Source organism: Hyperoodon ampullatus, assembly GCF_949752795.1.
Source record: "Hyperoodon ampullatus genome assembly, chromosome: 8".
In the NCBI taxonomy this organism is placed as follows: Eukaryota; Metazoa; Chordata; class Mammalia; order Artiodactyla; family Ziphiidae; genus Hyperoodon; species Hyperoodon ampullatus.
Genome location: NC_136921.1, coordinates 2,200,277 through 2,227,079, shown reverse-complemented (window position 1 = coordinate 2,227,079; position 26,803 = coordinate 2,200,277). Strand labels below are relative to the sequence as shown.

General features: G+C 49.3%; 1 protein-coding gene across 1 annotated transcript in view; it reads right to left on the bottom strand.

The window, feature by feature from the left end:
- HDAC4 (histone deacetylase 4) overlaps positions 1-26,803 on the bottom strand; it is a gene marked incomplete at both ends in the record, with an annotated part of 189,087 nt that overhangs the window by 100,325 nt on the left and 61,959 nt on the right. The window contains one exon of the mRNA XM_079709944.1: positions 14,537-14,781. Within this exon, the coding sequence (XP_079566070.1) occupies positions 14,537-14,781 (245 nt within the window). The remainder of the gene's footprint in view (positions 1-14,536; positions 14,782-26,803) is intronic.

Sequence of the window (26,803 nt, the reverse complement as noted above, 5' to 3'; positions counted from 1 at the left end):
TCATAAGGACAGAAGCAGCCTCAAATCACAGGTGGTAATTCCATATTCCTGGACTAGAAAGTTAACAGTAGAAAGTTATTAGTAGATGTCCTGCTGATTTATTAACTTGCTGCAACTTCAACTAAGTGTCCAGAGCAACTTTGGGGGACGTTATGAGAAATGATTCTGATGCTCACCTGGAAAAATAAAAGCTCATCCGGAGACAAGCTGAGGGAATTAAAAATGAAGAACAAATGTGTGGGGAGTGGAGACCTGCACGGTCGGATCCTGAAACACGAGCACAGGCTCCTGCTGACACAGGGTGGGGCTGGTACGAGGAACAGAGGGGGCCAGAGACAGACTCGGCCAGATAAATATGCGCTGATTATAGGACAGAGCTGGCATTTTTAAAATCGTTTAGAAAACAGCTTTGCTTCGTGAATGAGGCGAGGCCAAGTACATAATTGACAAAATATAACGGACATTGAAATAACGCCCTTAATTTATAAAGAACACTCCTATACTGATGAGAAAAAGACAAGCATTGCAATAGAAAAACAGCAAAGAAAATGATAATTGGTAGAAGAAATGCAGTAAGTGAATAGAAATACGGCAAACCACAATCAAGGAAATGCAGGCACGCCATGAGACAGAATCAAAATAGAATGTGAACAAGTTCCACTAGTGCATCAGACTGTGGGGTCAGCCCTGGCCCCTCTCCTCTGGGAGGGCACTCACTGCTCGGCCAGCCCACTGTGTGCGGACTGTGGAAGAGGGAAAACGCGGGGGTGGGGAGCGACCCATGCAGCAGCCTGTGGGTGGGAGGGAGGGTGCCCTGCAGCACCCCGCAGAGGCAGCTACCACCCAGGACAGGTCAGCGAGTGCTGGCTGTCGTGGTTACTGCTGCTTTACTATTCTGCTCTCAGAACGAGCAAGGGGGGTGTGTGTGAGAGAGACAGAGACACATGCATACCCAGGACCTGGTGTGGCTTTTGGAAAGAAACATGGCAAGAAATAAAAGCCACAGAAAAGGACTTATCCTGGGTCAGCAATACCATTTCTGTTTTGTTTAGACAAAGGCATATGATTCATGAACGAGGACACTAAAAACAGAAGAAAAACTGGAAATGACCTTAATGTTCAACTCTTCAACTATTAGCGCTTATGGGGGTTCATTGTAAGACGACAATAAAACCATTAAAATCATGCTTTTGAAGTGTATGTAATGGTAAAGGGAAATGTTAACAATAAATAAAAACCACATGTCAGTATAATCCCAATTCCATAAAACTATAGATACACACACGCACAATTTACATAATATAAGGTTACGGGAATCCACTACAAAATGCAACAGCTTTCCTAGCTAATAGTGCTGGAATCACATCCTCTCTGTGATTTGCAATTATTCGATACTTAACATTAATGACTGTGGCGATCAGAAAGAGATCATGAGGACAACATTCCTTGTAAAAAACGACACTGTCTGGGGTGCGAACAGCAGGGCCCTGATCCTTTCTGGTACACAAGCCTTGGGGAGTCCCGGGGCCCGGGACCTTCCCCCTCCTCCTCCCGTTCACCTAAGCAGGTGTCCCTCCCGGCGTGCAGGAGGCTCCAGGGAGATCTGTGGGGAGGACGCTGTGAGCAAACGGCTAATGAGGAGGTCAGACGTGTGGGTGAGCGTGGCTGAGTGGACACAGGCGTTCACTCCCACTCCTCTCAGAAGCACGAAGAGGAACGGCGCTTTTTAGGAGACACGGATTCACAGGAACAAAGCCTGCAGGAAGGACTGGAGAGCAGGTTTGTCATCAGAACTTTGGAAGATGCAGAACTCTGGAGATGAGACCCGGCAGCACCCCAGGGGCACAGCCCAGACGGCACAGTCAGCGTTGCGTTCTACTCCAAAGTGCTCACCACGTCTCCATCAGTGAAATGGAATATTCGATACATTCCCAATACAAAATTGTAAGTATTTTCCAAATAGCAAAAAAAACACACATTTATGGAAACATCACTGACATGGACGGAGGTCCAGGGGCGGCATGCCTGAACCCAGAACCTTCAGAAGGTGGCCAAGGGATTCTGGCTTGCACAGAGGGCTCCCAGCGTCCAGACCCACAGCCCTGTCCCCTTCCTCCTCTCTTCACGGTGCACCCCGACTTCTCACTGTCCCCCTACCCGAGCCCTCCTCATGTGCACCCCGACTCTTGTCAAAATCACTGTTACCACGCCCTCTCCCGCCTTCCCTGGACTAGGGTGAGGATCCCTCCTGGAGAAGATGACTGCGCTCCAGGCCCGGTCTGTCACAGCCCTGCAATATCCATTCCTCTGGGTGTATTCCCATATGAGCTCTCACCCTGACCTTCAGACTTGCCTTGGCCAGCGAGGCAACAGCATCCATGACTTACATGCAGGCTTAAACCACTCGTGCCCTCTTGCTGAGCTTGGAACTCAGAAACCGGCAGATAATCCAGCTGCCAAGCACCAGACTAGAAGTGAGCCTACTCCAGGTCACCCCGTCACTGGGCAGCTCACAGCTGATCACAGGAGCATGAGAGAGAGCCCAGACAACCCTCCACAAACAAATGACTGCTGTAGTAAGCACTATATTTGGGGTAGTTTGTTATGCAGCCAAAGCTGACTGAGACACTCATGTAACAGATTCTTTGTGGTCTTTAAAATAGTGGCCAGCACCACTCAAGCAGGAAAGACCTTGTGCTGGCTTATATGCTGTAATTGTTTTCCTTTTTGCAAAAAGCAAATATTTAAACCATTGATCTTGATCTAGAGATATAACAGATTCATATTTCAGATACTTTGAAATGCAAAAATCATGTTACTACATCATTATACTTAAAGATAGTCTGCAGTACAAGACTGAAACTGTAGCCATGATCACCAGCGTTTGCCCACAGTGAGAAGAGCTTACAGGTTTCTCAAACTGTGGGACTGGATTTGCATTGGAGCATAGGGAACTCAGCCAACAGGAAGGGAGGAAATCGCTAACTCCAGGGAAAGTTAAGAGCTGTATCAGAGAGGTCATGAAGCCACTGCATGGTGTGTGTCGGCAATAGGCACCCACACAGGCACAAGAATGGAGCCCCTGATGGTTCTTTAATCAGAAGGATGGTCTCAGTATATGAAGCACCCAAAAAGTGGCAGTGTATGCATGGCGGGGGGGCCGGGGATGGAGGGCGAAAGCCTAGTCTCTCCAGCAAGTGGGAAATAATCACCCCATGGGATCTTTAATGCAAGGACGAAGCAGACCATCTACAAACAGGGAGCAGAAGCCAGCAGAGACCTGGGGCTGGGGAGCCAGATGGGAGAGTAGGGAGGGACAGCTTCTGCTTGTTTACGCTGTACTACATTTCCATTAGAAACATTGGAAATAGGGATTCCCTTGATAAAATTTTAAAAAATTTAAAAAATGACACACAACAAACCCCCAAAGCAGCAAATCTAGGTAATGCTACATTTGCCAGGTGATCACCTAGGCTATCCCAGGTGACATAAGCACCCACGGACACCACACTCACTACTCTCACAGCCCTGGGCCTCAGTGATCATGCTGCCTGGACCCCATTCTGGGGAGAAGAAAACTAACTGCACAGGACAGAAAGGGGAACGGGGCTCCTGAATCAGCCATGACCAACAAAGACACTGCGTCTAGTACAAGTTGCAACACTGAGTGTCGAAACCCTAGGAAAGATCTTCTTTACCCAGGGTTAACAATTTTAGTTACATTTTAAAAATTATTCCCTTTTTAACTATAAAATCCTATTCAAATTCACTGATGATTTAATGACACTAATTCGACTGTGTGCTCAAGAAATCCGTCTGACAAACACCACTGCCAAATGTCACTAACAATATTGTACCTTGTGAAGAGAGCGTAAATCATCAAAACAGAAGCTGACTGATGGTATGATACAATTACATAGTTTAAATGGCTTTAGACGAATGATCTCCATTTTATTTTATTTTATTTTTTTTTTGACGTTTTTTTTTTTTTCTTTTTTTCTTTTTTTTTTATTAGTTTCTGCTTTATAACAAAGTGAATCAGTCATACATATACATCTGTTCCCACATCCCCTCCCTCATGCATCTCCCTCCCTCCCACCCTCCCCATCCCACCCCTCCAGGCGGTCACAAAGCACCGAGCTGATCTCCCTGTGCTCTGCGGCTGCTTCCCACTATCTATCTACCTTACGTTTGGTAGTGTATATATGTCCATGCCTCTCTTTCCCTTTGTCACAGCTTACCCTTCCCCTTCCCCATATCCTCAAGTCCATTCTCAAGTAGGTCTGTGTCTTTATTCCCGTTTTACCCCTAGGTTCTTCATGACATTTTTTTTTTTTTAAATTCCATATATATGTGTTAGCATACGGTATTTGTCTTTCTCTTTCTGACTTACTTCACTCTGTATGACAGACTCTAGGTCTATCCACCTCATTACAAATAGCTCAGTTTCGTTTCTTTTTATGGCTGAGTAATATTCCATTGTATATATGTGCCACATCTTCTTTATCCATTCATCCGATGATGGACACTTAGGTTGTTTCCAGCTCCGGGCTATTGTGAATAGAGCTGCAATGAACATTTTGGTACATGTCTCTTTTTGAATTATGGTTTTCTCAGGGTATATGCCTAGTAGTGGGATTGCTGGGTCATATGGTAGTTCTATTTTTAGTTTTTTAAGGAACCTCCATACTGTTCTCCATAGTGGCTGTACCAATTCACATTCCCACCAGCAGTGCAAGAGTGTTCCCTTTTCTCCACACCCTCTCCAGCATTTATTGTTTCTAGATTTCTTGATGATGGCCATTCTGACTGGTGTGAGATGATATCTCATTGTAGTTTTGATTTGCATTTCTCTAATGATTAATGATGTTGAGCATTCTTTCATGTGTTTGTTGGCAGTCTGTATATCTTCTTTGGAGAAATGCCTATTTAAGTCTTCTGCCCATTTTTGGATTGGGTTGTTTGTTTTTTTGCTATTGAGCTGCATGAGCTGTTTATAAATTTTGGAGATTAATCCTTTGTCAGTTGCTTCATTTGCAAATATTTTCTCCCATTCTGAGGGTTGTCTTTTGGTCTTCTTTATGGTTTCCTTTGCTGTGCAAAAGCTTTGAAGTTTCATTAGGTCCCATTTGTTTATCTTTGTTTTTATTTCCATTTTTCTAGGAGGTGGGTCCAAAAGGATCTTGCTGTGATTTATGTCATAGAGTGTTCTACCTATGTTTTCCTCTAAGAGTTTGATAGTTTCTGGCCTTACATTTAGGTCTTTAATCCATTTTGAGCTTATTTTTGTGTATGGTGTTAGGGAATGATCTAATCTCATACTTTTACATGTCCCTGTCCAGTTTTCCCAGCACCACTTATTGAAGAGGCTGTCCTTTCTCCACTGTACATTCCTGCCTCCTTTATCAAAGATAAGTTGGCCATATGTGCGTGGGTTTATCTCTGGGCTTTCTATCCTGATCCACTGATCTATCTTTCTGTTTTTATGCCAGTACCACACTGTCTTAATTACTGTAGCTTTGTAGTATAGTCTGAAGTCAGGCAGCCTGATTCCTCCAGCTCTGTTTTTCATTCTTAAGATTGCTTTGGCTATTCGGGGTCTTTTGTTTTTCCAAACAAATTTTGAAATTTTTTGTTCTACTTCTGTGAAAAATGCCAGTGGTAGTTTGATAGGGATTGCATTGAATCTGTAGATTGCTTTGGGTAGTAGAGTCATTTTCACAATATTGATTCTTCCAATCCAGGAGCATGGTATATCTCTCCATCTATTTATATCATCTTTAATTTCTTTCATCAGTGTCTTATAATTTTCTGCATACAGGTCTTTTGTCTCCTTAGGTAGGTTTATTCCTAGATATTTTATTCTTTTTGTTGCAATGGTAAATGGGAGTGTTTTCTTGATTTCATTTTCAGATTTTTCATCATTAGTGTACAGGAATGCCAGAGATTTCTGTGCATTAATTTTGTATCCTGCTACTTTACCAAATTCATTGATTAGCTCTAGTAGTTTTTCGGTAGCATCTTTAGGATTCTCTATGTATAGTATCATGTCATCTGCAAACAGTGACAGCTTTACTTCTTCTTTTCCAATTTGGATTCCTTTTATTTCCTTTTCTTCTCTGATTGCTGTGGCTAAAACTTCCAAAACTATGTTGAATAAGAGTGGTGAGAGTGGGCAGCCTTGTCTTGTTCCTGATCTTAGTGGAAATGGTTTCAGTTTTTCACCATTGAGGACAATGTTGGCTGTGGGTTTGTCATATATGGCCTTTATTATGTTGAGGAAAGTTCCCTCTATGCCTACTTTCTGCAGGGTTTTTATCATAAATGGGTGTTGAATTTTGTCGAAAGCTTTCTCTGCATCTATTGAGATGATCATATGGTTTTTCTCCTTCAACTTGTTAATATGGTGTATCACATTGATTGATTTGCGTATATTGAAGAATCCTTGCATTCTTGGAATAAACCCCACTTGATCATGGTGTATGATCCTTTTAATGTGCTGTTGGATTCTGTTTGCTAGTATTTTGTTGAGGATTTTTGCATCTATGTTCATCAGTGATATTGGCCTGTAGTTTTCTTTCTTTGTGACATCCTTGCCTGGTTTTGGTATCAAGGTGATGGTGGCCTCGTAGAATGAGTTTGGGAGTGTTCCTTCCTCTGATATTGTTTGGAAGAGTTTGAGAAGGATGGGTGTTAGCTCTTCTCTAAATGTTTGATAGAATTCGCCTGTGAAGCCATCTGGTCCTGGGCTTTTGTTTGATGGAAGATTTTTAATCACAGTTTCAATTTCAGTGCTTGTGATTGGTCTATTCATATTTTCTATTTCTTCCTGAGTCAGTCTTGGTAGGTTGTGCATTTCTAAGAATTTGTCCATTTCTTCCAGGTTGTCCATTTTATTGGCATAGAGTTGCTTATGGTAATCTCTCATGATCTTTTGTATTTCTGCAGTGTCAGTTGTTACTTCTCCTTTTTCATTTCTAATTCTACTGATTTGAGTCTTCTCCCTTCTTTTCTTGATGAGTCTGGCTAATGGTTTGTCAATTTTGTTTATCTTCTCAAAGAACCAGCTTTTAGTTTGGTTGATCTTTGCTATCGTTTCCTTCATTTCTTTTTCATTTATTTCTGATCTGATCTTTATGATTTCTTTCCTTCTGCTAACTTTGGGGGTTTTTTGTTCTTCTTTCTCTAATTGCTTTAGGTGCAGGGTCAGGTTGTTTACTCGAAATGTTTCCTGTTTCTTAAGGTGGGATTGTATTGCTATAAACTTCCCCCTTAGAACTGCTTTTGCTGCGTCCCATAGGTTTTGGGTCGTCGTGTCTCCATTGTCATTTGTTTCTAAGTATTTCTTAATTTCCTCTTTGATTTCTTCAGTGATCACTTCATTATTGAGTAGTGTATTGTTTAGCCTCCATGTGTTTGTATTTTTTACAGATCTTTTCCTGTAATTGATGTCTAGTCTCATAGCATTGTGGTCGGAAAAGATACTTGATACAATTTCAATTTTCTTAAATTCACCAAGGCTTGATTTGTGACCCAAGATATGATCTATCCTGGAGAATGTTCCATGAGCACTTGAGAAAAATGTGTATTCTGTTGTTTTTGGGTGGAATGTCCTATAAATATCAATTAAGTCCATCTTGTTTAATGTATCATTTAAAGCTTGTGTTTCCTTATTTATTTTCATTTTGGATGATCTGTCCATTGGTGAAAGTGGGGTGTTAAAGTCCCCTACTATGATTGTGTTACTGTCGATTTCCCCTTTTATGGCTGTTAGTATTTGCCTTATGTATTGAGGTGCTCCTATGTTGGGTGCATAAATATTTACAATTGTTATATCTTCTTCTTGGATCGATCCCTTTATCGTTATGTAGTGTCCTTCTTTGTCTCTTCTAATAGTCTTTATTTTAAAGTCTATTTTGTCTGATATAAGAATTGCTACTCCAGCTTTCTTTTGATTTCCATTTGCATGGAATATCTTTTTCCATCCCCTTACTTTCAATCTGTATGTGTCTCTAGGTCTGAAGTGGGTCTCTTGTAGACAGCATATATATGGGTCTTGTTTTTGTATCCATTCAGCCACTCTGTGTCTTTTGGTGGGAGCATTTAGTCCATTTACATTTAAGGTAATTATTGATATGTATGTTCCTATTCCCATTTCCTTAATGGCTTTGGGTTCGTTATTGTAGGTATAGTCTTTCTATTGTGTTTCTTGCCTAGAGAAGTTCCTTTAGCATTTGTTGTAAAGCTGGTTTGGTGGTGCTGAACTCTCTCAGCTTTTGCTTGTCTGTAAACGTTTTAATTTCTCCATCAAATCTGAATGAGATCCTTGCTGGGTAGAGTAATCTTGGTTGCAGGTTTCTCTCCTTCATCACTTTAATTATGTCCTGCCACTCCCTTCTGGCTTGTAGAGTTTCTGCTGAGAGATCAGCTGTTAACCTGATGGGGATTCCCTTGTGTGTTATTTGTTGTTTTTCCCTTGCTGCTTTTAATATGATTTCTTTGTGTTTAATTTTTGACAGTTTGATTAATATGTGTCTTGGCGTATTTCTTCTTGGATTTATTCTGTATGGGACTCTCTGTGCCTCCTGGACTTGATTAACTATTTCCTTTCCCATATTAGGGAAGTTTTCAACTATAATCTCTTCAAATATTTTCTCAGTCCCTTTCTTTTTCTCTTCTTCTTCTGGAACCCCTATAATTCGAATGTTGGTGCGTTTAATGTTGTCCCAGAGGTCTCTGAGACTGTCCTCTGTTCTTTTCATTCTTTTTTCTTTATTTTTCTCTGCATCAGTTATTTCCACTATTTTATCTTCCACCTCACTTATCCGTTCTTCTGCCTCAGTTATTCTGCTATTGATCCCATCTAGAGTATTTTTCATTTCATTTATTGTGTTTTTAATCGATGCTTGATTCATCTTTAGTTCTTCTAGGTCCTTGTTAACTGTTTCTTGCATATTGTCTCTTCTATTTCCAAGATTTTGGATCTGGGAAATAGAATCTTGGATCAGCTTTACTATCATTATTCTGAATTCTTTTTCAGGTAGACTGCCTATTACCTCTTCATTTGTTAGGTCTGGTAGGTTTTTATCTTGCTCCTTCACCTGCTGTGTGTTTTTCTGCTTTCTCATTTTGCTTATGTTACTGTGTTTGGGGTCTCCTTTTTGCAGGCTGCAGATTCGTAGTTCCCGTTGTTTTTGGTGTCTGTCCCCCGTGGCTAAGGTTGTTTCAGTAGGTTGTGTAGGTTTCCTGGTGGGGGGGACTAATGCCTGTGTTCTGGTGGTTGAAGCTCGATCTTGTCTTTCTGGTGGACAGGTCCACGTCTGGTGGTGTGTTTTGGGGTGCCTGTGGCCTTATTATGTTTTTAGGTATCCTCTCTGCTAATGGGTGGGGTTGTGTTCCTGCCTTGCTAGTTGCTTGGCATAGGGTGACCAGCACTGTAGCTTGCTGGTCGTTGACTGAAGCTGGGTGCTGGTGTTGAGATGGAGATCCCTGGGAGATTTTCGCTGCTTGATATTATGTGGAGCTGGGAGGTCTCTTGTGGACCCGTGTCCTGAAGTTGGCTCTCCCACTTCAGAGGCACAGCACTAACTCCTGGCTGCAGCACCAAGAGCCTTTCATCCACCCGGCTCAGAATAACAGTGAGAAAAAGTAGAAAGAAATAATTAGTAGAAGAAAGAAAGAGAGATTGAAAGAAAGGAAGAAGGGAAGTAAGGAAGGAAGGAAGAAAGAAAGAAAGGAGGGAGGGAGGAAGGATGGAAAGAAAGGAAGAAGGGAAGTAAGGAAGGAAGGAAGGAAGAAAGAAAGAAAGGAGGGAGGGAGGAAGGATGGAAAGAAAGGAAAGAAAGGAGGGAGGGAGGGAGGAATGAAAGCAAAAGGAAGAGTGAATGGAAGAAGAGAGGGAGGGAGGGAGGAAGGAAAGAAAGAAAGAAAGACAGGAGGGAGGGAGGGAGGGAGGAAGGAAAGAAAAAGAAAGTGGAAAGAAGAAGGGTGGGAGGGAGGGAGGGATGGAGGAAAGAAAAAGAAAGAAGGAAAGGAGGAGCGGAGGGAGGGAGGGAGGGAGGAAGGGAAGGGAGGAAAAAAAGAAAGAGCAGGTAAAGTAAAATAGAATAAAGTATGAAATATAGTAGCGTTATTAAAATTAAAAAGTAATTATTGAAAAAAAACACGGACCGAAAGAACCCTGGGACATATGGTGGAAGCAAAGCTATACAGAGAGAATCTTACACAGAAGATTACACATACACATTCACAAAAAGAGAGCAGGGGGAAAAATCAAAAATCTTGCTCTCCAAGTCCACCTCCTCGATTTGGGATAATTCGTTGTAAAAAGAGGAAAAGGGCGAAAAGTCTGAAATCTTGCTAAGTCCACCTCCTTAATTTGAGATAATTCGTTGTAAAAAGAGGAAAAAAAAAGGGGGGGAAAGTCTTAAATCTTGTCCTCAAGGTCCACTTCCTCAATTTGGGATGATTCGCTGCCCATTCATGCACTCCACAGACGCAGGGCACATCAAATGGACCGTGGAGCTTTAATCCGCTGCCTCGGAGGCTGCACAGACAGATTTCCCTGTCTCTGCTCTCACAGCTCCCGGGTCTCAGCCTTGGACCTGGCCCCGCCTCTGCGCGTAGGTCGCCGGAGGGCGTCCGTTCTTCGCTCAGACAGGACGGGTTTAAAGGAGCCGCTGATTCGGGGGCTCTGGCTCACTCAGGCAGAGGGGAGGGAGGGGAATGCCCTCTGCTCGCGCACCAGGCAACAAAAGGGAAAAAAGTCTCTTGCCTCTCCGGCAGCTCCAGACCCTTTCCCCGGACTCCCTCCGGGCTAGCACTAACCCCTTCAGGGTCTCTTCCTGCCGCCAGCCCCAGACCTCTCCCTGCGCTCCGACTGAAAGCCGATACCCGAGCCTCAGCTCCCAGCCCCGCCCGCCCTGGCGGCCGAGCAGACAAGTCTCTCGGGCTGGTGTGTGCCTGAGGGCACCGATCCTCTGTGCCAAAATCTCTCTGCTTTGCCCTCCACACCCCTGTTGCTGTGCTCTCCTCCGCTACTCCGAAGCTTTCCCCCTCCGCCACCTGCAGTCTCCGCCCTCGAAGGGGCTTGTAGTGTGTAGAAACCTTCCCTCCTTCACGGCTCCCTCCCACTGGTGCAGGTCCCGTCCATATCCTATTGTCTCTGTTTATTCTTTTTTTCTTTTGACCTACCCAGGTATGTGGGGAGTTTCTTGCCTTTTGGGGGGTCTGAGGTCTTCTGTCAGCGTTCAGTAGGTGTTCTGTTGGAGTTGTTCCACGTGTAGATGAATTTCTGATGTATCTGTGGGGAGGAAGGTGATCTCCGCGTCTTACTCTTCCGCCATCTTCCTCCGGCTCGATCTCCATTTTAAATGGAGAAACAACAAACGATTAAAATGCAGAGAGCATGTAACCTTGAGATGCTTCCTGAGCTGCGTTTCTGGGGCTCCCACCATCTCTGGGAGCACCCAGCCTGTGGGTCAGGGGGAGCTCGGGGTACCCCTGACTTCCGGGCCCTCTCTGCACAGAGTCTGCAGGTGCTGACAGGAGGACCCAGGAGGGAGACTCTGTTCCATCTCAAAGAGGTGACACAAACTCCTGGAGCACCAGATGAGGAGAGAAACTGGGGGTCAGGGAGAAAAAGCCCACCCCAGGCCGAGGCCCCAGGACAGCGGGAAGCCGGGTCTCGCCCTGAGGGGGAAGCACCAACCAGGCTCAAGAGTGTTCCTGATGTTTCTTGCTTATTTGTGCAACCCCTCACATACGAGAGGTTGTTGATGTCTCAATTTCTCATTTTTTTCTTGTAAAAGCTACAGACTCAACCAACACAGACACGAGAACATAAGCAACTAGCGTCTTCCTTAATCCTGGTCAGCACAAAACCCACCATCGCCAGTTTCCGGTACCGTCTCTCAATCAGGGGCTGTTTGAGTGAGGACGAGGGTGCACGGGGGAGTGAAAGTATAGAGAGAAGTGCAAATCCCGAGTTCCTTCTTCAGCCAGGCGCCGTGCCGGGCCCGCAGATGCCAGAGGTGGGCAGCTGCCCGTTCCCAGGTAGGCACGGGGGGGAGGGGCGCACACAGGGCTCCACCTCCCAAGATGAACGGCAGTGCGGGCCCCCTGGTCGCCAGGAGCCCGGTTAAAGGGGGGCGTATCTGAGAGGACCGGGAAGACACGAGACTGCAGTGATCCTTCAGGCTTCTGAGATGAGATCAGGATGCGTGGGCGAGCAGCGCTACTTGGTCGGGAGAGAGCCAAGGCTGAGTTTCTAAACTGCTTTTAGGGGTCACAGAAATGTGAGGCTGCAGCTTCAAAGACAAAAGGAAAGGGGCGGCCTGTGGGGGGGCTCTTGTCAGTACTGAAAGGCAGCCACCTCCTCGGGCGCTGCTCACAGACCCCTCGGGGCGGGGCCTCAGCGGGAAGCCCCACCCCCCGCCGCAACCCCGTTTCCCCTGCACCGCACAGAGCAGCCGCCCTGAGCAAGGCGCTGGCTTCCCCACCGGCAGGGCAGGTCCAGGCTGCAAAACACGGGGCCTCCCTCTCCTCCCAACAGCCAGGAGGAGCGGGCACTTCGCATCAGGGGAGCAAAGCGCATCGCGCTCGCTCTTGTGGACCCTCGACCCCTCCACCCCAAACTCAGGAGCGCTTATTAAACAGCAGAGGACCACGATGGCCGCTGGGGCATCTCCATGGAGACAGGTGACCTCTCGGGCAGGAGCACTCGCTGGCTCAGAACGCTACAAGCAAAGCCATGAGGCTTGGACTTGCAGCAGCTCTGGAGAGTGTTCTCTCCTTGGTTTGTCCACTGCCAACCTCAGAAGCCCCACGGGGTCAGGGCAAAAGGCAGCAGTGGCAGCAACAAAACTGTCAAGACCCACGGCCTCGGGTGCAGCTCTTAGCTGGCCAGAGGCAGAAACAGACAGTGCACGGTTACTCTGAATGGCACCAGTGCACACACACCATCTGGGCGCAGGCTAACGAGGAAGCCAAGGCCGGCCTCAGCGACGTCCAGCCGTAGGTGGTGTTGGTCTCTATGGAAAGGGCATCTCAGAAGCATGTGGGCTTTTAATTCTCCACATCCCTGCTGTCCAATCCAGTAGCCACTAACCACATGTGGCTGCAATGCAGCTGGTCCAAACGGAGATGTGCTCTACGTGTCTCGTCTGCGATGGTTCACTAAGACTTAGCATGAACAAAAGTATTTATATGGATCACAGGTTGAAATAATATTTTAGAAATATGAGGTTACATAAAATACATTAAAGTTAGTTTACCTTGTGCAGACAGGTTCCCAGTGACCCCAAAGATTCCTGCCTCCTGGTATTCACCCCTTGTCTGGGCCCCTCCTGGGAGGGTTGGTTGTATGACAGTAGAATAAGGTAGCAGGGTTGGGGGATGTCACTTCCAAGATGTGGCCAGAAGACACCGAGGACTCCTTCTTGGTCACTTGGATCTTGGGTGTCCACTTTGGGGAAGCTGCTGTTAGAGGCCCACGTGAGGAGGACCTGAGGCCTCCTGCCCACAACCACGGGAGCCAGCTGGGAAGTGGGTCCTGCAGCCCCACCTAGCCCTCAGATGAGACCACAGCCCTGACTGGCAGCTCAACAGTACCTCACGAGAGACCCTAAGGCACAGCCAGCAGTGAGGCTACTCCTGGATTCCTGACCTCCAGAAGCTATCAGATAGTACACGTCTGTTATTTTAACCAGCTAAAAAGCTTTTGGGTAATTTGTTACATAGCAATAAATAACTTAAACAATCTGGTTTCTTTTGCTGCTTTAAGGTGGCTACAGAAAATGTAAAATTACCTATATAATTTTAATATACACACATTGTTATTGGACAGCGTTGCTCTCCATGTTTCCAAGTACAGTGAGCATACGTTATGATCACAGATGTCCTAACTGGTCCCTCAACCACATGACCAGTTAGGACATCTGTGATCATAACGTATGCTCACTGACTTCTCTATGCATCACTAATGCATGTTTCTTTCTAATATGTTTACTTTTAAAATCTGAGATCAGATTAAATACATGCAGAGAGTGTGTACCAAAAAACAACCCATGTTAGTTTTTTCTTATTCCGTTTAAATGAAAAGTAAATATTAATATCTTTTTCGAATCATAAAAAGTCAGTGGGAAAAACGAAGAGTGGCCAGACAAGTCCCAAGAAGAAAATAAAGATGATTTGCAAACACGGGTGTTTCTTCTTGCTGGTAATGTTGCTATTTACGGACATACCTTATCTTTGTAGATGAAGTCAGATGATAAGCATTTCCCCTAATTTAAGCACGCTTCTACAGCCTGACTTTAAAGGCTGTTCCCACCATTGGCCACATCTGCCCCAATTTACTCAACCAGTGCCCAAGTGCTGGACACGCAGGTATTAACTGCACAGCAAGGAATATGGCTGTGCACCAATCTCAGCGCTACCGCTGGTGATCAGGGACTGTCCTTATCAGCATGGGAACCACGGGGCCACAGAGAGCGCACGGGCTCTGAGGGCTCCCGGGGGCGGATGGCAGGCGACTTACTTTGATGTGCTCGTGGAGCTGGGCTTCGTGCTGCCGGGACAGCTGCTCGTGCTGCCTCTGGAACTCGGCGATGAGGATCTGCCTCTGCAGCTGCTGCTTCTGCTTGAGGGCCAGGAGCTCCTGTTGCAGCTGCTGCTCCCGGACGCCGGGCTCCGTCGCGGGCAGCGGAAACTGGTGGTCCAGGCGCAGGTCCATGGGCACCGCCGGGGGGGCCACCGGCAAAGGCAGCGCCGAGGCCACATCCACTGCGGGAGAGAGCACAGCACAGAGCACTGGTCACCGTGGAGCCCCCAGCCCCGCCCACCCTCCCAGAGAGCCGCCGCCAACAGTCGGGTTGCCCACAGGCTGAGGGCCACTGTACACTTCGGACGCTTCTGCACCCCCTCCCTAAACAGGCTCAGAAGGCACGACCCGGAGGTCTTTAAGGTTTCTATCCCTCGGGCAAAAATCAGTGGACGTTTGGACCAGGACACACACTCCCGCAATCTCTCTTCCCTCCGCCCGACCCTCCATAGAAGGGGCTCCTGCTCTCTCAAAGGACCTTGCTGCAGCCCCAGCGGCCTTTTCTGACATCCTTTCTGAAAGTCGACGAAGAGAAAAAGCAAGAAAAAGGCTCTAAAGAGCACTGAACACCCGTGAGTAGAGAGGCAAATTGCCCATGCTTTTCTTCTCCTTTTCACAAAGCCACGGAAGAGCTGTGTGCAGGAACCACGGGACAGTGTGTGCCACTGAAGTGGTCCAGACGGACGCTCCGGACGGACGGGGAGAGCGTTTCCATGGTGAAGCGAGCGCCCTCTGGAAAACAGGTTTACCGGCTGCAGCCAATAAAACGCTCCCCCGGCTCGCCCGCACAGCTTGCGCATCCGGGTTACGTGCTTCTGCGCTTTGCCAGGAAACGGACTGTCTTCACTGCACTGATGTATGGCCGAGAAAGAGTCACAAGTGACTCTGATTAGAAACAGAAGCTGAATCGATCTTAAGGCTTACAAATCAATACCAAATTAAAGTGAGAAAAAGAATGCAGAAAGCAAGCCTTAAATTATGGACCTCACAAAATAATCCGACGTGGGTGCTCCTCCCATGACAGGACGGCATGTGAACAGCCGAGGGGCGCCGGCGGGGAGCCCCTTACTTCCCGCGAGGCTCCTGTGCTACTCCCCCACCTCGCAGATGAGCGCCCTGGGCGCCGCTCGTAGAGAGAGGAGTGAAGACAGCCCAGCACCGAGGCCCATGGTCCCTGTCCCTTCCAAAGAGACCCCCTCACAACTTGCTCTGGGCTCACGCAACGGCACGGACCAGACCCAGGGACTGGAGGCTGGGGCCTCACCCTCTGGGGGGCTCAGGGCTCCGGTGGGAGCCCAGACTCAACACCCACGGGCCGCCAATGCCAGCTCCTCACCACCTGGCACGGGGCCTCATCCTAGCACCTCTGCCTGGACCCTCTGCAGGTCGGGGCTTGCGACAGACGCACTTGGCCTCGCCCTGGGGTCTCCCTGAGTGAGTGTGGGCCACTCACAGGCCGGACATAACCCAGTCCCTCGGGAAGTCTGTGCCCCACAGTCCACAGATTCTGGGAAAACAGCCCATAAGTGGAACCACCCCTCAGGACAGGGCATTTCTGTGGTCACTGCCAGGCGGCAGGTCCCATGCCGACCATCCTTCTGATGAGCGAGGCGAGGTGGGGCGAGGCCCGGCTCTGGCGAAGCCCTGGATTCTAACCCCCGAGCTGACTCCCTGAGCCCTAGAGCCCTGGACTAGAACGTGGCCTCACACCTGCAGGGCTGGCTGCTCACCTTGGGAGAGTGCGGGACGCTGCCCGGGGCAGAGCGGGGCCCTGGCTCCAGGGCTCAAGTCACTGCCTCTCCCACCCCCGGGACCAAGCCCTGGCCTCCACCCCAGGCCCCCAGAGCCTGGAGCAGCTTCCATGCAAGGAATGCCTGGGACCTGGCCACAGGGAATGGAGAAAAATCCTCAATATTCAAGCGGTTTCAGAAAATATCTAATTCTCCTCTCTTTGAAGCCCTAACAAGCCTGGGATAAATACCAGCTGACTGTTTTTCTTTGGTTTATTCCCCCAACTTTTTAAATGTATGTATTTCTTTTTTTCTAGTGGGGTATGAGGCTTGATGTGTGATGAGGTCTTTATTTGATATTTACATGAGAAAAATCTGCACAAATGAACTGTTTTCGTGAACAGGTCCGAGGACCAGTGGACCCCACCAACCTCCACTGCACACCAGCTGGTAAAGACTGGCTTTTATTAATTTCCTTTTTCTTTTTTTTCTGCAGTAGGCAGGCCTCTCACCGTTGTGGCCTCTCCCATTGCGGAGCACAGGCTCTGGACGCGCAGGCTCAGCGGCCATGGCTCACGGGCCCAGCTGCTCCGTGGCACGCAGGATACTCCCGGACCAGGGCACGAACCCGTGTCCCCTGCATCGGCAGGCGGACTCTTAACCACTGCGCCACCAGGGAAGCCCCCTTTTTCTTTCTTTTCTTTTTTTTGATCATTTTTATCATTCAATATAAGAAAATGGAAAAACAGTGCAAACAACACCAGTTTTATAAAACCTCAATCAATATTTTCCCCCATTTGCTTCAGACGTTCTTTTAAGGAACAGAATACTATGGAGGGCAAGGAGGAGGGCTCAGGAAAGAGACTTAGAGAAAAGAGAAAGCGACCTGATGTCTTAAAGGAAATTCAGTTCATGTTTTTCTTTCTCTGGTGGGGAGAGGTGGTGTATATTATCCTGCTTTCACTAATGACAGTGCTGAATGCTTCCTGAAAAACACTGTAACTGTGAATGAAGGCAGATTTTTCCAGCTCCCTTTCTGCATCCACAGATGGGATCAGAAAGTTTTTCTATTAACCGGTTAACCTGCCTAGTTCCTTCATGGATTACAGGTGAGTTACTTAGCAGACCTCCTCAGGTTAGTTGGCCTTTGGTTTCTTTTTTTTTTGGTCTGCGTTGGGTCTTTATTGCTGTGTGTGGGCTTTTCTCTCTAGTTGTGGCGACCGGGGGCTACTCTTTGTTGCCGTGCGCAGGCTTCTCACTGTGGTGGCTTCTCTTGTTGTGGAGCACGGGCTCAAGACCCGCGGGCTCAGTAGTTGCGGCACACGGGCCCCAGAGCATGCGGACTTCAGTAGTTGGGGCGCATGAGCTCAGTAGTTGCGGCGTGCGGGCTCTAGGGCGTGCGGGCTTCAGTAGTTGTGGTGCACTGGCTCAGTAGCTGTGGCTCGCAGGCTCTAGAGCACAGGCTCAGTAGTTGTGGCGCATGGGCTTAGTTGCTCCGCGGCATGTGGGATCTTCCCGGACCAGGGCTCGAACCTTTGTCCCCTGCACTGGCAGGTGGATTCTTAACCACTGCACCACCAGGGAAGTCCCAGTTGGCCTTTGCTTTCTAAGGATAAACCCGACTTGGTCTTCCTGGGTTACACACACACACACACACACACACACACACACACACACACACACAAAGAGTCGCTGATGCCTTCAGCCTGTGACCGTTTCATTACGCACATTTGAATCCATAGTCATAGGTGAGACCGGCCTGCAGTGTCTCTTACACTCTGCTTGTCTGGTCAGAGAGCGGAATTTTAGCTTAAGAAAATAACCACAGAGAATTTGTGAAATAACCATATTGCCTGCATTTTGTAGCAGTATCATCTCACTTGCCCTGACAGCAGGGGTGGTCAGACATGGCCCCCGCTCATGTGACGTGCCAAGGTGACCTAAGACACTAGGTAGGAACACGGCCATCCCCACGATGCTGGGCGGAAGACGACCATCACCGCTCACTGGTGCACACCCTCTCCCTACTTCTAATTCTTCTTAGGCGGGGTCAGGAGGACCATCAGAAATGTCTAGTAGTTAACGTCTTCAAAAACTGAACATAGGGCTTCCCTGGTGGCGCAGTGGTTAAGAGTCCGCCTGCTGATGCAGGGGACACGGGTTCATGTCCCGATCTGGGAAGATCCCACGTGCCGCGGAGCGGCTGGGCCCATGGGCCATGGCCGCTGAGCCTGCGCGTCCGGAGCCTGTGCTCTGCAATGGGAGAAGCCACAACAGTGAGAGGCCCGTGTACCGCAAAAAAAAAAAAAAGAAAAGAAAAACTGAACATAAAACAACTTTAAGGGATCCTTTTTATTGACTCCAAAAATAAGATGGGCCACACGTTTCTAAGCGTGCGTTCTCGGACCGCGGAAACACTCCTGCTCTGTGCTGGGCACTGGCCTGTAGCAGGTCTGATGTGAAGACAGGCAGGAGGGGGCAGTGGGGCCGATGGAAGGCCTGGGGAAGGGTTCACACCTTCCCCAGGTGTGAGGAGGGGGCTGCATCTCTGAGGTGGGAGGGGTGCTGGGGGTGAAAGAGGTGGGGCGGTGGCCGCAGGGGCCGCACGGGAGGACTCGCAGATGGCCGGGCAGGACCGGGTCCTGTGGATGGGGCGGCAGGGCGGGGAGGGGCGTCACACCCACCACCCGCGAGCCGAGCCTCGCTTTGTTTACTGCACCTTTTCTCAGCCTCCTCTGTGTCTGCAGGCGTAGGGAACCTTAGAAGGAAACACCCCCTGGTCACGCCACAGACACCAGAGCGGATGCACACTGGGGGGTGGGCGCGCAGGGTGGCGAGGAGACCCCCACCCCAGCAAGCCCCTTCTGCCCACAGTGAACAGACAGAAGGGAACCGGGGGGCACGGGGGGGCACGTGCTGTCCTTGGCCCAAGGCATCCCTGTTCTCACCACGTTCCCTCTACATTTACTGTGAGAAAGGGATGCAAGTCCTGTCTGGGTTTACCCTTTTGAGGTTTCACAGAAAACTTCATTCTTCTGCTAGAGAAAGTCAAAAGCAGAGCAAAGAGAATGCAAAGCTAGACATCACCTCCGTCAGATGCACCGCGATCACCTCCTGCCATTCCTTCACCTCTGAAAACAGCACTGTGTTTACAGACATGCAAACCAACACTGGAACTTACACGAGGCCGGGGGACCCAGGCAAGGTCCTTCTCCCACTTTGTGTGCCCAGCCTCGGGAAGCCAGGCGGGTGGGAAGCGGCCGAGCGGTCCCCAGGCCTGGCCGGAGCCCCAGCTGCGAGATCAGACCCACAGTCCCCATTCATTCCCATCGCTGGCGGGTGCGTCAAACATGACTCGGACTATTTCTGTATCAAAAACTCTCTGAAATGCCATAAGTTCCCAACAGAAGCTGCTGGTGCTTTTGACCTACAGAGCCCTGAAGAAACAATGGAAGCTTCTCTACTTAAAGAATGCAGCATCAAGACAAAAAAGCCTGTATTCTCATGAATATTTTATGGCAGAGTAGAAAATTGCTTTTATAGGTTGTGCCTTGAGAAACATATTAATACAATCAGACTCATGACGTTAGTAAAAGCACAAAGACTATATTCAAAGTTTCAATAAGAAATGGCAAAGCCTGGGCTGTGAATTATAAGTTCTCAATCAGAAACAGAAAAAATCTGCTAGTCTCTATTTTTTTTAAATGAATGATCAGAAAAAAAGAAGGACACTATAATTTTCCATTACATGGGTTGGGTCCTCTTTTCATAACACCATTTCATGTCATCATATAGACAGGAAAGAAAGAGAAGGACTATTCTTTAGAAAACAGGGCCGAAGTTTAGGGTCTGTTCAAGTAAAGAACGACTCATTCAAATCTAGGGGACAATAAAAGATATTTCATCCATGGAGCCACGGTTTCCTCTTACCATGACATTTGCCTGCGTGTGTGAGGGTCAGGGAGAGAAAAGACTGCAGGGGGCGGCGGAGGAAGAGAAAGAAAGGGAGGGGTCTATGAGAAACGCAGAACTGAGTTCAAAATATTTTCATCTTTTATGGTGAAATGTGTCACACACCCTGGAGAACAGAAGGGCTAAGGGTGACACAGTCACCCCCCCACCTCAGCCAGAACCAGAGCATCGCTCTCGTGCCCCACACATCACATGCCTGTGCCCCCAGCAACATTCTGACTTGGTTCAGCATCCCTGCTTTTCTTTCTGGTTATAACATCTACAGATGTATCCGTAAACACGTGTTCTCCACGTGACCGCAGCGAGTACAGGAGCAGTGGGATGGGAGGTGACAAAGGTTCCCAGGAAAAGACAGAGTCGCAGTTCAGGCTGCCTTCGGCTTCTAGGACAGCTGACAAAAAAGAGCTCTGTCCGGGCGAGGTCAAGAGTGACCCCCGCGGGCTTCCCTGGTGGCGCAGTGGTTGGGAGTCCGCCTGCCGATGCGGGGGATGCGGGTTCGTGCCCCGGTCTGGGAGGATCCCACGTGCCGCGGAGCGGCTGGGTCCGTGCGCCGTGGCCGCTGGGCCTGCGCGTCCAGGAGCCTGTGCTCCGCAATGGGAGAGGCCACAGCAGTGAGAAGCCCGCGTAACGCAAAAAAAAAAAAAAAAAAAAAAGAGTGACCCCCGGGAAACCGAGGGCCACCCCCAGTGCAGCAGCCGGTGGGGCCGTCCCATGGACCAGCACTGCCCTGTGTCCTGCTGCTGCTCCACCCAGGCTGTCCTCCAGGTGTGAGGCTCGCAGGAGGCCCCACGGAGAGACCTGCCTCGTCTGGTCAGTGAGGCCGGAGGGCAGGGAGGTCCAGACAGGTCAGCCCCCCTTCCCACGCCCGCCCCGGCGGCTGCTGAGCTCTGGTCCAGCCGGGCGGCCCAGAATCTCCTGCAGAGCCGCCCTCCTGAGGCCGGCCCCCTCATCCTCCCCGGGATCCCACTGGTCTCTGTCCCAGAGCAGATCACCTGATCCCTTTATCCCACTCTTCATTCTTCTTTCTTGGTTCATTCTTCTTCTGCAGGAACTCAGGCTCCAAGAGTGTCTCAAAAAGGAGGCGTGTGAGGTTTCACGTCTGAAGATGCACTTACTTCCCTGTCAACGTTATCATTACGTGGGTTGTGTACAGAATTCCAGCTTGAAAGTCAGCTTCTCTGGGGCGGGGAAGGCAGTGCTCCACGGCCTCCCTGTTCTCATACTGTTATTAAAAAAACACGGAGCCGCTCTGGCTCTGGACCCTTTGTGCTTGCCTTTCCCTCTGGGTGTTTATAAGACCTTCTCCCTGTCCCCAGTGTTCTGAGATTTGAGAAGCAGGTGGCTTGGTGAGGCTCTTCCTTCCTCCACCGTGGGGGGCATGCAGCTGGCTTGTTCAGTTTCTCCAGTCGTGGGGAATTTCCTTGAGTTATTGGGTTGGGCAAAAAGTTTGTTTGGGTTTTTCCGTAAGATGTTACGGATATTTTGTTGATCTCCTTGTTTCTGTTTTCCCCTTCCGAAACTTCTTGGGTGGTAAATCTCCTGGGACAATGCTCTGATTTTCTCTTTCATTCTCTCCTATTTTCCTTTTCTGTGTCTAGTGCTCAACTTTATTCGAGATTTCCTTAAATGTGTACTCTTAAGTTTTTCACCGAGTTTTGCATATTTTCTGCGGATATGTCCCTGAGTACGAACGGAGGCATGAACCCTAGCTGGAAGCAGCGAGCAGAGAGGGATTCTCAACGCTGAGCTTTGCTGGACGGTGCGGGGAGCTGGCCTTAGTCAGGACGCACCAGGCACCCTGGTTCGGGGCTCAGGCGCCCAGCACAGCGGGGCGTCTGCTTCTCTGCCAGCCTGCATTCCACCTGGACCAGCCCCCTTTTGCTCCTGTCCCGGAGGGCGGGACATGGGGCTGCTCTTCGAGGATGCTGTGGCATCTATCCCCCGGGGCTCTTGGTTGCACTGACAGGAGGCTCGGAATCTGGCTTTTTCTGCCCAAACTGCCAAATCGGTTAAGACTTATGGCTCTACTTTCCAACTTTCAGACTGTTGGTGATGTTGTTTCCTTTTCTGTTCCCCCAACTTTCTGACCTGATGACATCTCTCTGGAATATATATTTTTATTTTTTAGGGAAAAATTTCAAAAACACACAAAGGCAGAGAGAACAGTATAATCAACTCCCAAGGATCCATCAGCCACCTGCCACCTCATGGCCAACCTTTTCTTCTCACACCCACCCGCTGCACTTCTTTCTAGATCATCCGGAAGCCTACCAGCCAGCCCAGCATGTTATCCATAAGGCCTTCAGTATCTCTAAATGAACTCTTAAAAAACACAGTCGAATACCATCAACCTACCCAAATAAATTAACAACTCCATGACATTATCAAATAGCCAGAAGGTATTCCCATTTTTTTAGAATCTCATACATATTTTTTAAGCTTTATTCAAATCAAAACCCAACTAAGTTCCATTCACTGCAATTGGCCGATATACCCTTTGAATTCTTTTTAATCTAAAGGTCCCCCACCTTCTCCCTCACCCCTGCCCCCTCCAGCTGATGGGCTGAAGACACTGGTCACCTGTCCTGTGCTGACTGAACCTGAGCTGTAGATTCCCTGGGAGCTCGAAGGGGGTCTGGAGGCCCAGAGGATGCAGCTCTGGTTCCTAGCAGGGCCGCCTCCCTAGAGAGGTCCTGTACCCCTCGGGCTCCTGTGTTATCGGCAGCTAACATGCTCACCGATGATGTCTTCATTGCTGTAAACAGGGCTTTTCTAGCTCCATCCACCCCTCTTGATTTGCTAGCTACATTACTTCTATAGTGAGAAAGGGTCCCAAGTCAACTATCTTGTTATTCTCACAAAGGGTTTTTAGAAGAAAGGCAGAGCGAGCGCTTGATTCTCTTCCTTTGTCAATTTTTAAAAAGAACAAGCTGGCCCTGTAGCATGCTCCACGTGTGATCAGGGAAGAGGGTTTTGGTTTTCGGGATCATGGTGAACTGAGCCTCTGTAGTACTGTCCTAAGGCTGCCGCATCACTCTGAACCCACAGGCCGCCCGGGAGCAGCTCTCTGTGCAGCTGAGACAAGGTGTCCAGGGCTCTCCCTGCACTTCCTGGGCCCCACAAGGAAACAGACGTGTCTCCAAGGATAACTGGATCCCCTTAGTGGGAAACAGTAGAGACCATCATCTAGGTTTCGGGGTGACATGGTTTATAACGAATATACCTTTACTGGAGCTTTTGTGAATTTCAGAAGTGAGTGAAATTAGATACACGTGTTCAATCTGTCATCTCACCGCAGAACTCTGGGTGCATAATTTATTAAAAATATCATTCAAAAGGGCTGAACAGTCACAATCAAGTTCCATTCAAAATACTGATTTATATGCAGTATCATTTTCCCCAAAGGTGCTCTTAACTGAATTACAATTATTCTATTTAACTGTGTGTGTGTGTGTGTGTGCGTGTGCGCATGTGTGTGTGAAAGAGAAATGAGGTACAGAAGTCAGAAGTGCTTTTTAATGTAAACATTTAAAAATATTCTGTAGGGAATGTAAATAACACAAGTGACCCCCACCTCTGCTTCTTAGATGAGCATGTATCTCATTTCTTTTTGCCTCCTTTAGATGTATATAAGCAATGCCAAAGAGATAACTTATGTGAACAACCCACTATCATATAAATTATGCTTGAAACATAAAGATAAAAAATATTATGGTGCAAGAACAGGCTGTTATGTTTTACATTGTTTTGTTTTCAGTTGAGATCAAAATGTAAAGAAAGAAATAAACGTATAATACATGAAGTATTTATATGTGTACATATAGGAAGGTTTTTTAATCTGGTCTGGGGCAGGGAGAGAGATGTGACACACGTGGAGTCTATTAAACATAACCCTCTGAGCTGTGTTTTCTGTGCACGTGGTTTCCTGGCACACATCTAGACGTCAAGAAGGGAGCGGACCTGGCTTACCCATGCTTCTGCCTTCCAGACAAAAAGGGAGTTGATCCCTCTTCAAAAGCAAGGAGAAATATACCAGAGCAGGGCACGGGGTCCTCCAAGCTGGAGGTAGGAGGGCATGTCTGGGGCAGGCACACCTCCCCCACTTCCTCCAGTCAGTAAAAACATCACGACGGGATCACAGTCCTGTGGGCTGCTAGCCTGGGCTCACTTAATGTGTGAACAGGCACGCTGTAGGATATGGATGGATACCAGCGTTATCCCCATTTGACAGGTGGCGAAACTGAAGTTCGGGGAGTCTAAGTGACTTGCTCAAGGCCACACAGCAAATGTCACCGGCAGACTCAGAACTGGATGCTAAATAACCACGGGTACCCCAACAGTGACACGATGCAGAGCAGGGAGAGCTGGGGGCCCGCAGGTCACCCTGGGGCGGTGGTTCTCATCTCAGGCTGGGCGGCGTCAGCAGCTTGGGGACTTGGAAACAACAGGGCCCGGGCCCTGCTCAGCTACAGTGCACGGCGTCCCTGGGGGCTCCAGCAGCGCTCGGGCGATCAGGACGCCCTGCGGCCCGAAAACCTCCCGCTCCGGAGCTCTGAGAGCACCTTCCACACCGGCAGGCCTGCTGACCCCTGGCCTCCACGCCCACGGCTCCGGCTTTGGACTCCGTCCCGACCACAGGCCAGGTGTCCCCCGCGATCGCAGGCTCACTCTAGCACCCCGCAGTCCACTGCTGTCCATGGGAGAAAACTCTACTTTTCCTGAAGAGCTCCCGAGGCAGCCACAGGAATCAGCTCTGCGAGCTTCTTCTCACGGCCGAGACAATGGCCCCAAAGGCACAGCCAGGCCGGGTCTGCACCACCCAACCAGCACCAGAAACAGGTTGAAAAGCACCGCCGAGCCAAACGCGGCCTGCTGAGCAGAGGCGGAGACCGAAAATCCCTGAAATCTTATTTTCACTGCTAAAAAGATAAAGCTACCATGAACACAAGGGTGATGTTCCATACCACTGTCTCTTCACCTAAGTCAGATTTCACCACCACCCACTCATACCACGCCCCCGAGCGACAAGTTTTCAAAGTGCTTCTCCCTGGCACAGAGTCTAAGGCCGTCAATACCCTGAGGCCTGGCCTCCCAGTCAGCGCCTCCACCAGGGGGGCCTTTCCCACAGCTACTTCGATCCTACCTGGAGGTCCCCGCTGGGCTGCCCTGAGTGTCCGCAGACACCAGCGAGAACACCACAAGCCACCATAGGGGCAGCAGAGCGGGAGGTGGAGCTGTTCGTGGAAACCAGCTCTGCGGCCTCCACTTCCAGGCACCAGGGAGGTGTTTCCAAGTAAAGCTAGTGAGAGAAATCCAGGCCACGGCCCCTGCGTCAGCGGCTCCTGGGGCCCGCGGCACACAGACCTGGTCCCTCAAACATCCAGTGTGGGTCAGAGCGCGAGGACACGATCACTCACGCAGCAGGGGGGCGGGGCCGGTGCGAGTTCAAATCCTACCAGGGGACCAGCAGGCGCGTGGCCGGGGCCGTGCTTGTGGCCCAGTGTCCATCACGGGGCCAGGATGCAGCCTTGAGCCTGGAGGCCTCTGTCGCAGGGGCCGCACAAACGCAGGGAGAAGAGCCCGGGGCGGCTGACGCAGCAGGACGGGCGTCCAGGCAAGGCGGGCGGAGCTGAGCCCATCTTGCCTCCCGGGCTCCTGAACACCTTTCCCCCAAAAGTGGGCCCAGAAAGCGTTTTTTACTGAGGGTGGTGAAGACCCAAGGTGAAGCCTTGCGGTCAGGATGTGGGAGAGACCTCCCAGAAGGGTGCCAGCTCACCCTCGGCATCCACACAAGTGACAACTGAAGACAGAGGTCACGGACATGCGTGAGGACATGTGCCCACGGCGCCCGGGCTCGGGTTCCCGGCAGCCCAGACGTGAGGCCCCAGAGAACAAGCCCGCTGGCCTCCGCCACCAGCACTGTCCGCTCTGCAGGCTGCAGGGCACCAAGGCCTGCCCTGGAGGGTCCAGCCCTCGGGCCGCTCAGCCTTACAGAAGCTTCCAGGAGCTCCCACAGAGCGAGGAGAGAGGAGGGGAGGAGCCCCGGGCCCGGCGTCAGGTTGGATCAGCCAGCGCTACAGCCTCGCCCTCCCAGGCCGCAGGGCCCAGCAGAGCCCACCGGGCAGACTCTGCACCCTGCCCCCAGCACACGAGGACGGGATCCAGGAGTGTCACCGTCTGAGGGAAGCGCGCTTCACTTGCAGGCATGGGCCAGCAGCAGGGGCCAGCGCCCTAAGGACGAAAATTCTCCTTTTCATGTGAACAGGAACTTCCCTTTGTAATGATCAGGTTATTTTTAGCAAAATCAACTGTAGATTCACAAAGGATAAAAACAGGGGGCTGAACGTGCTCAGATACTGGAAAACTCCATTTTGGGCCTTAACGAGAAGTGAAGATGCCTGACTGGAAACCTTGGTAACGAGGGATCACAATGTGAGGACCCCAAGTTGAAGGAACCGCAGTCTCTTCTCCCTCTCCTGGAAATACAAACCCACAAGGGTCC